This window comes from Apis laboriosa, unplaced genomic scaffold (genome assembly GCF_014066325.1).
Source record: "Apis laboriosa isolate Shangri-la unplaced genomic scaffold, ASM1406632v1 scaffold66_cov157, whole genome shotgun sequence".
NCBI lineage: Eukaryota > Metazoa > Arthropoda > Insecta > Hymenoptera > Apidae > Apis > Apis laboriosa.
This window is the reverse complement of record NW_025224076.1, coordinates 36,821-47,371: the sequence shown is the minus strand read 5'-3', so window position 1 is coordinate 47,371 and position 10,551 is coordinate 36,821. Positions and strand designations below refer to the sequence as shown.

Here is a 10,551-nt window from a genome sequence, read left to right as displayed (position 1 = left end):
AATCTAAGGTATCATCTGCGACACGAGAAAATCGTGTCTCTTTCAAAATAGATTTTAATATTTCCAAAAAAAGAACGAGCAAAATATTCCAATATTCTTTTTATCAGAATACTCCTTTTCTTTTCAAGAGGAACAACAATATGTCTGTATCCTGCCCACGCAGGAAAAATGGTCGAAGCGATTTGAGAGACAGGAAATAGATCTCGATCGATATCCGCGTATCCATAAATCGCGGCAAGGTGGCTGGCTCGTTGGAAAAACAATCGGCGCGATCGCGAAAGACAAGGGGATGACGTAATAGGGCGTAACACGTTTTAACATTTGCCAGGCTATGTTACGCGTTCCTTTTCGCGGATCGTTTGAAAAAATAATTGCGCCAGGATTCGCCATAGGCGCGAGTATCGTTTATTTGGAGACCAGTGGCCGCCACCCACGCTGGATGATGATGACCGTGTCGATTTTCGTCGATTACGAGATCTCCTCGAAATATTATCGGATCTCTATCTGGATATTTATCTCGCGCACGTTGTACCCATCGCAAACGACAAAGCTATCATGTTTAATTTATTATTAATTTATTATATAAGAAGAGATCACGATCCATCCAAAGATTTCGCGAAATTTTTTCGATTTGTTTTCTTTAAAAATGATCTCCGAATTTTTGGATTAAAAAATTAAATCGAATCTTCGATTATAATTTATCAGTCATTCGCAAAGTTTGATTTTTCAATTCTTCCAATCGTTTGGGATCGATTCGATCGAGTAAAATTCCCGATATCGAAACGTAAGATGATGCAACAGCCGGTTGCAATGAAAATAATCGAAGGAACGAGCGATCATTTGGACCTCTCCTCCGTCCAAGTTTTCCAATCGACAAATTTATCCATCCAACCTCCATGTGGATCATAATAAAAAGTAATGTTTCGCTTCGGATTCGAAGCTACTGCCGATTACGTCGATTGATTGCGATAACGCAAGGAGAACAAATTACGATGAAATTCGGCCATTTCCGTTCCGGGTTTGTTTTAATCTCTTTGGGCGAAATCTCTTTCTCTTTAAGAAAAGGAGAGAAGAAGCGTGAAGATTTATTTAATGATCTTTATAAATGGAAGATAGAGGAATATTTTTATATCGATATTTGTTAAGTTTCGTTAAGATAATTCGTAGATGTTGCTCCGTTTTAAAAATTTAAAGATTACTGGGAAGGAATTGTTTGTTATTGTGTATTCGCAAGAAAATTAAATTAATTACATCTACAACGAAATAAATAAGCTATGGAAATTCTCGCAGAATCTTCATCTCGCATGAAAGCAAAAAAAAAAAAAAAAAAATTGTGATATAATCAAAGATATGTATCATTAAATTCTCAGTGTATTAAATTCTTCGAAAAATCATCATGATAAGGCAAGATTTCAAGAAAAGATTGATAAACACTATTCCAGATAAAATAAGAAGATATTTGTGAAATATCCTAGTTGTAAATCACAAATTCGCGTTATCGCGTTATTCTTTTTGTTCGACGAAGAAGAATTCGATTCTCTGACCCATTTCCAATTGTTACCACGTTTCCAAACAACGTTTTCCAATTTCCTCGAACTAGCCAAGGCAATTGGAAAGCGATGAAAAACACATCCGTGCCTCGGATACCTCCTGCTGTTCCGCTCTTTCCTCGTAATCGGCAAGAAAACTCGCGAACAATCGATTCCATGGAACGGATCGAGCGATCGATACGGCCGGGAGCGCGAAACACGGGATGCTTCTCGATGCAACGAGTTTACAAAGTAAACAAGAATCGATGCACGTGCAACCGGAGAGCCACTCTGTTCGATGCCGTGCGGTGACTTTCATTCTTGCAGTCGATATATTGCGCGATCGGAATTTTTATACCCTTGTATAATATATAAATTCGTTTTTAAGGCAGATAAACGTCTGTTAAATTTTTGCCCACAATTTTCGATTTTCGTTTACGCTCCATGCCTTACCCTTATATTCGTATCTTTTCATTTTTTAAGGAATTCGATGCAAGGATGGACGAATGGAGTTGCAAATGGAATAGAGAATAATTTTCCATTACCAACTCTCAATCTTATTATATCCATTAACATAAAATAACCAATGATCGAGAACCAACACGACTATCGAAATTTGTAAAAAAAAAAAAAATCTACAGATTTTAAAGATCGATCGAACATTTTTCAATGGTTGCACATATATGTATAATTATTCTCAACATCGAAAACAAGTTTACAAGTTTCGATTAAATCGTTTCGAACGATTCAGATCCATTATATTTTCTAATCCTTAACAACGATCAAGTATACAATTTTCCCAAGTGTGGAATGGATAAATAAAATTCAAACAACGCAGATCGAGCACAAAGATTACGATATAATTGTAACATGACTGTTACAAAACTACGACTGCTAAAACATCTTCTACCCTTAACATCTTCTTGAGAAGATTCCGCGATTTAAAAGATGGAAGAAAATGGACCCGAACGGGATCCAAGAAGACCACAATGCGACCAATTCTTCTACCAGTTGCAACGTAGAATCCTATCATTAACGCACACCCCATTCTTCCTCCCAGACGTGTCCACCGTTGTGCACACGCTTCCACGTGGATCCCTCCTCCCCAGGTGTTTATCTCGCGCAAATTAACGAGCGAACCGTTCCAGGAACGGAGGGGGAGCGGAGGAACGTTCTCAATTAATGGGGCCCGGAATATTCGTCCGGCCGTGGCTCTCCGCCATTCTGGTTTTTCAGGTTCTCGGCGTTTCACGGATTCGCCTCGACCGACGTCGAATTGATGCACGAGGCTCGTGTTTTATTTATTCGAATAGCTCGGGCCCCGTTTTTCCGCTCTCTACGCGATCTCGCAGGCCTCTTATCTGCCTCCACCTCGAGGCCTGAGGGTTTTCGAGGTTGAGGGGGAGGGGGCCGATTGATTTGTTGGTTCGTGGGAAGGAAACACGAGCATTATCCGCGAGAATCTACGCGTGATCGAGTTCGAGAACTCGATGAAGTCGATCGGGATTTGGCGATTCGTGTTCTCGAGAGAGGTGTAGGAGCAAGTTTTATATTTCTTCGATTAATTTAGAATGTTTTTCGATGTTGAGAATAATTATACATATATGTGCAACCATTGAAAAATGTTCGATCGATCTTTAAAATCTGTAGATTTTTTTTTTTATAAATTTCGATAGTCGTGTTGGTTCTCGATCATTGGTTATTTTATGTTAATGGATATAATAATAATCGAATTGTACACTTGGAGTTGAAGTTGATATACGAATAATTGTTTAAATATATATCGTGAATAAAAATAAGGAAGGATAATATAATATTTTTTTCAAAAAATAAACTTATTTTATAGTTATATTTTATTTTTACACGAATATATATGACTAGCTTCTGCATAAATACATTATGTATGCAATTGCAAGACTTATTCATATACGAATGTTTGTTACACAAGTGTGAATATTTATATCGCGTTTGATATTTTTCAAAATTATAATAACAATGAATAAATTATTCGTAGAGCAGTTTTTTTTTTTTTTACTTACTTTTCATAATAAATTTTTGCTATTATCGGTTGTACATTATAATTTTTCATTGTTATTACATATTATATAATATTTATATTATATATTATAATCAAAACATCAATCAAAGATAAGTTAAAAAAATTCCACACCGTTCTATCTCTTATAACTACTGACTCATTGTCATCACTGTAAACATCGATACACGTGTAATAATAACAGAATGAACGTAACGAATCGAGAACATAAACTTGAAAAAATATAAACATATATATCATCGGAAAAAAAAGAGAAGAAAAGAAAAGAAAATGATTCTCCTCGACGTTTAATGCGTTTATTAATTCGGTCAACGGGAATAAAATTCCATGCAACGATGTAAAATCGTATCGATAAGAATTTCGATCAAAAAAAAAAATAAAAAATAAAAAAATAAAAAAAAATAAAAAAGAAGAAGAAAAAAAGAAAGAAAAAGGAAAAAATTTAGTGACAAATTAACGAGGGGGGAGGGGAAGCGAGAAAAGAGGAAGGAAGATAGCTCTGGCCCCGAGTACTCGATGAAAAATGCACGCGTCGATAAGAATCGGCGGAGAGGGCCGTAATTACGAGAGCGAGCGATTTTTACGTGCGCGTGACATCTAATTAAAGTGATTGGCAAGTTTAACCGCTACGCCCGGAACCTTTATACACCGGCCCGTGTATAATTTCACGAATCCCCTGCATTTATAAACATCAAGGTAATGATTACCAATTACGTAATTTTATGTGTTTTTCGCTGCCTTCGATTTACATGGAATGCAAACTCCCTCCGGCTACGTCCTCCTCCTCCTCCTCCTCCTCCTCCTCGAAGCAGTGGGTCCTCGGTGGCGAGGAAACCGGCCGTGCGCGCATCATCGTCCGCTTTGCTTCCCATTTGCATAACGATACGCATTACGAACGAACTAGCGTCGTAAAATCGAATTAATTAAGGGACATCAACCGTGCAACCATCCCCCACCGAACGATAGTGGCCGTGTACACCGAAAACGAGGTGGCCGTGATTTACGCTCGCGGCCCGATCGAGTCGCGATTATGCCCCGATTCAATCTTCTCCTCGCTCGAGCCCTCCTCCTCGTGAGTGAACCGAGACGCGATAAATGACACTTGCGCGTTGGGTGGCGTTCGGGCAATTAGCCGGGATGAAGGTTTCAATCTCTTTGCTCCTTTCTTCTTTCTCTCCCTCGCTCTCTCTCCTCCTTTTTTTTTTTTTATATGTAACAAACTTTGCGAATCTTTTCCTTTTCTCTTTCTCCTCCGAAATTCGAAGAGAAATATGTTGAAAATGTTGGAAAATACGCATGTACGAATATATATATACATATATATACGTACGCACGAGCAAGTGGAAACGTTCGGCCAGGCTTAGATAAAGCTACAGGTGTATAAGTTCTTCTTTCTTGTTCTTTTTTTCCTCTCTTTCTGTCGCAGGCAATTCCACTCGAGCAAGTTTTCACGCGAAGCTTTTACAAGGAGGAGTAAAAGTCTCGGGCGTATAATAAAATTCTGTGAATCGCACCGATGCAAAACAGCAACGATTACGTCCGCGTGAAATTAATCGGGGGCCGAGGCGGTTTCTCCGGTCCGGTGAGAACACAGAAACACACCTGTCTCGCCCCAATATAGAGAGAACTCGCACGAAGAAATTCGACTTTTTAAATTACGCAAATCCGCGTGTCGTAGCGTGGTCCGTGACTTTTATTTCGTAGCAACATTGTACAGGGTGTACAAGAGGAATAAGGCCGTGATTTCGTGTCATTTATCGTATCGTCAATTCGATAAAAAGAAGCTTGAAAAAGGATCTGATTTGAGGCAAAAAATATTTTTTTTTAATAAAATAATCCATCGAGCCACAGGGAACGTAGAACGATGGTTACTTATTGTTTTTACACACCCTGTACATTCCAGCTAAGGAAAATTTGTCGTCTCCTCTGTCATCGAATTTGATGTTACGAATGTATAGGAGGCCCATTTACTTTCAATTAATTTATATTTATATCGCTTGTTTAAATCCAAAAAAAAAAAAAATCCGTCACGAACGTGGATCGTAATTTAACGCCTCGGAAGAATATCGTCTATGAATTTGTAAAATGATAATATCGAAGGGTGACGATCTCTCCTTTTTTTATCGATTATGCCTGCAAGTGAAATCTTTCGCGTTATATGGCGAACCCGATCCTTCTAAGTTTTCGAGAAAATTGTTCCACTGCAATTTTAAAAATTTATTATTAATAATTTAAAAGTGAAATAATCGAGTTTTCGTTATCCTTCAATTTATCTAACTACGATACGTCATTATACTTGTACACGCTTACTAATAAATCAATTTCAAAGGCATTATATAATCGTATGCGTCATGTTGTGTATGACTATTATTCTGAGTATACTTGCAACAATTTGACCAATTTATTTCTGCTGTCTCTACGAGCTGTTTCTACAAGTTGTTCCACAGAATTGAATCTTTCTGTAGGACAATTACATACAAAGTAAGTATAATTCAAAATTATATTTTTATTCGTTGAAATCAAACAGATACTGGTATTCATGAGTTCTTTTTTTATAACAAAAAAAAGGAAGTAAAGGAAATCACGTAAAATCGATTTTGTTGCAATCATTCGCAAAAAGTTGCACGAGATTTATAATAATATGATGGTGAAACATAAGAACAACGATTTATTTTATTTTCAATTTTATTCTCAAACGTAGAAATCAGAAATTGGGAAATGGATATGAAGTACTAACGAAACATTATTTCTTTACTTGATTTTCTTTGTCAAATTATTAAAATTTCTTCAATTATTCAACTTAATATTCAACTAACATTTAAATTTTTATGTATAGCATGAATCGTGATAAGATAATTTAGTAAAAAAATGATACATTTCTCTCTCTATTCTTTTTTAAATTTCCAAAAATTTCAGGTCTTTGTCTCGTCATAAATCAAAATTATATCAAAAAAAAAAATATTTTTTAAGTAATTTATATTTTAAAGCATAATGCATAGGAAAAAATTGAATAACGAATCGAAATAATATATTTGATAATGTATAGAATCTTTATCACAAAATCTTTATAAATTTTATGAATTAGGACATAAAAATGTTTAGATAACAAAAACATACATTACATTGGTTAGTTTTATAATAATAAAAAAGAAAATGAAACGAAATAAATATATTTATAACTTTATAGATATAAAATCAAAAAGAGAGAATATTATTCGATATTTCATTTTCTTTAAAATCAAATCTAATCTGAATTCAAGTTAAGCTAATTTTTTTCACTAATTTCATTAACAATTTCAAACCATTATTTCCGTAACATTATATTGAGCATCACACTCCTATAAACTATAAGTATCTTGAAATTATCATAAATGTATCTAAATGCGAATAATAAGAAATTGTATTATCGATTAGCTCTATTTTTCAAATATCTCATCGCGTAATAATAAGATATAAAAAAATATTTCTTATTTTTTAAAGTAAATAACAAAGATATATCAATTTTTTTTAAATCTACTGTAATTTCGTTTTACATTGAAATGCATTTTATTTTATCGATAGATAAAATAATATCTAAATATCTTTCATATTACTACTTGATACCTACAAATATTCATAGCATTATATGAATTAACATATTATCTCAATAATTGTCTCTATTATAATCAATAATTATTTCAATAATGATGCACATTGACCTTGCATTTCGAAAACTTTTTTTTTTAAATAAGATTAGACTATCTACCTAAATGATGAGAGTTAAAATAATTTTTAAATATTTCCTTCACATAGAAAAACATTAATTGAATATATATCCATTCTAATATTATATTCTTTATTGAATAAATACAGGAAAACATGGAATCGTGTATGAGCAGAACTTGTACATCGTCATTGCAATCGTCACCAGCCTCCACATTTACTTTCTTGATACAAACATTAATAGCGTCCCGTTGTAAACTGAACAACCCGGATGAATATCCCAGAGATCGCGTAAATGACGTTTTAAGATCGAGCATGGAATTCGATTTTGTGATCGTTGGTGGTGGAACCGCGGGATCTGTTTTGGCTCGCAGATTAACGGAAGTGGAGAATTGGAAGGTTCTGTTAATCGAAAGAGGAGGGTATCCTTTACCCGAAACCGCACCACCTGCTTTATACACCAGTAACTTGGGCTTGTCACAGGATTATGCTTACAAGGTAAAAGTAAATAAACTAATTTTAATAATTATTTAAAAAAGAATCGTGTATGTACATTTTCTTGCTCTTGAAAAAAATATACGATACAAATTTTATTTCAATAGTTAATTTCAATAATTTGAGAGAAGTATATAAATTACAATACATTTGTATAATAAGTCATGTAATCTGATCATTTTATGATAATTTTAAATTCTTCATCTAATTATAATCATTTCTGTATAAAGATCGAATATCTAAAGGACGCCTGCTTGAGCCAAGTCGACAAACGATGCAGATGGTCGAAAGGTAAAACCCTTGGAGGAAGTTCCGTTATCAACGCCATGTTGTACGTCCTTGGCAACAAAAGAGACTACGACACTTGGGCAAATTTAGGAAACCCTGGATGGAATTACGAACAAGTACTTCCATACTTTAGAAAATCGTCGAGCTGTTCATCCGAGTACATAGCCAAATATGGTACCGATTATTGCGGATCAGACGGTCCTATAAGAATCAGACACTACAATTACACTGCAACAGACTTGCAGAATATAATCTTGGAAGCCGCGCACGAGGCGGGATACGATATTCTCGAACCATTGAACAATGATCGTTTTATCGGATTTGGAAGAGCGATGGGTACCCTCGACAATGGGCAACGGCAAAATTGTGCAAAAGCTTTCCTCTCCCCGATCAAAAACAGGAAGAATCTGTACGTAATGACGTCGAGCAGAGCGGACAAGATTCTGTTCCAGGGTAAACGGGCGGTCGGTGTACGAATCACTTTGAGCAACAACAAATCGGTGGATGTGAGAGCGACGAAGGAAGTGATTCTGTCGGCGGGAAGTATCGCCAGTCCTCAGATACTGATGCTCTCGGGAATCGGGCCAAAGGAGCATTTGAAAAAAATGGGAATATCCACTCTCGCCGATCTGCCTGTCGGGAGGAATCTTCAAGATCACGCGATATGGCTAGGATTGTACTACTCCTATCTGAATGAATCGGTGACATCTTCTCCTAGCGAGAAGAATCAGTTAGACGATATTTATGATTATTTGGAATTCAATACTGGCCCATTACGCGTTCTTCCGCTCGATCTCAACGGCTTCGTGAACGTGAACGATTCTCATTCGAAATATCCGAATGTTCAATTAATGTTCGTACCGTATCAACGTTACAGCAACAATTTATTATATTTATTTCAATCATTCAATATGGACAATGACATTTTGCAAGAAATACAAAAGGATATAATGGAAACGAACTTGATCTCTATTTGTCCTGTATTGATAAGACCTTTGAGCCGAGGTTTTCTCGAGTTGCGTAACACTAATCCGGCCGATCCTATTAAGATCTATGCGAATTATTTCGTCGAGAAGGAAGATTTCAAAATGTTGTTGAAATCCGTGGATATCGTTAAGGCTTTATTAAACACCGAGGCTCTGAAGAAGTACAACATGACATTATATTATCCTAACATTCCCGGATGTCGACACACGAAGCCAGGTACCGATGAATATTGGGAATGTAGCCTTAAACACTTGTCTACCACGTTGTACCATCCGAGTGGAACGGCCATGATGGGACCGGCCAACGATTCCAGGGCCGTTGTGGATTCGAGATTGAAAGTGCACGGTGTCAAAAATTTGCGAGTGATCGACACGTCGATCATGCCGGAAGTGACGAGCGGGAATACTAATGCGCCGACTATGATGATTGCAGAGAAGGGAGCGGATATGGTTAAACAGGATTGGGGCGTAAAGATACAGATATGAGAAACTGAGATGGTTTAAAAATATTATATGCGAAACAATTGTTTTATGTATTACTTTTGTGCAATTAGCTCATGTAAAAAAAAAATATTTCTATCTTAAATATTTATTAGCATAATTACTTCAATCAATAAAACTTTCTTTCCAACATATTTTCAATATTTCATTGTTCATGAGCAAAGAGGAGAGTATTGGGTTACCAGATGGGAATAGTATACTATCCTCTTTATTATTTAAAGTGATTCTTCTTTTCTCATAAGAAGAATACGCAATGTCATTTATTCTCCCTCTGTTAGATTATGTAAAAATATGTTACAAAGCCAAGATTAAGCATCGCATTGTAAACATTTCTCTATCTAATTTGTTCAGTCTAATTTAATTAATGATAATGGAGATAATGATGTCGCGTCGTTCTCTTTTTATGAAAATTCAGCACAGAGAAGTTAAACTTTTAATTATTATTTTTAATTGTAAAGAAGATAGCGTATATCCTTATCTGCTTTTAAGTTTTTTCTTTTTTTATATATATAAAAATAAAATTATATGTATAAAAAAAAAGAAAAATTTTTTCTTTCAAATGAGAATACTTATTATTATGGAATTAATCACTCTTATTCCGTTTCGTATTTTAAATAAATAATTCCAGTTTCACTTTTTAGAATTAATCACGTTATCAATATAAAAATGTATAATAAAGAAATCACGTAAATAATTGTCGATAACCTAAAATGATACGCTGATCTATGTTGGCAAGGAATGAAAAAATAAGGTAAAAATAAAAAATAGTTTTTTATTTTATCAACAAAAATTCTCGATATTTAAATTAAAATTTTATCATTTGACCTTTTTATCGTTTTAATAGCTTTTAAAAATTCATTCACTGTTGAAAGATTATTATATATATTAATTAAATTAAATTAAATAAAATTATTTGAAATTTTTATCGTCAATTAAAAATAGAAGATATTAATTCTGTTGATTACAGATTTTTTTTTTTTTATATCTTATATTT

General features: G+C 34.7%; 1 protein-coding gene across 1 annotated transcript; it reads left to right on the top strand.

Moving 5' to 3' along the window:
- The first annotated feature begins 5,954 nt into the window (after positions 1-5,954).
- On the top strand, positions 5,955-9,691 carry LOC122718625 (glucose dehydrogenase [FAD, quinone]-like). Its single transcript, XM_043943826.1, has 3 exons — positions 5,955-6,066; positions 7,438-7,785; positions 8,013-9,691. Exons 2-3 carry the CDS (start codon positions 7,444-7,446, stop codon positions 9,540-9,542), a joined length of 1,872 nt encoding a protein of 623 aa, XP_043799761.1. The 5' UTR covers positions 5,955-6,066; positions 7,438-7,443; the 3' UTR covers positions 9,543-9,691.
- Positions 9,692-10,551: the final 860 nt, after the last annotated feature.

Bases quoted from the DNA above. Each gene is read 5' to 3' on its own strand.
- LOC122718625 (XM_043943826.1), top strand. From the start codon at position 7,444: ATGGAATCGTGTATGAGCAGAACTTGTACATCGTCATTGCAATCGTCA. The intron at 7,786-8,012 runs GTAAAAGTAAAT...TTCTGTATAAAG, and splicing joins CACAGGATTATGCTTACAAG to ATCGAATATCTAAAGGACGC.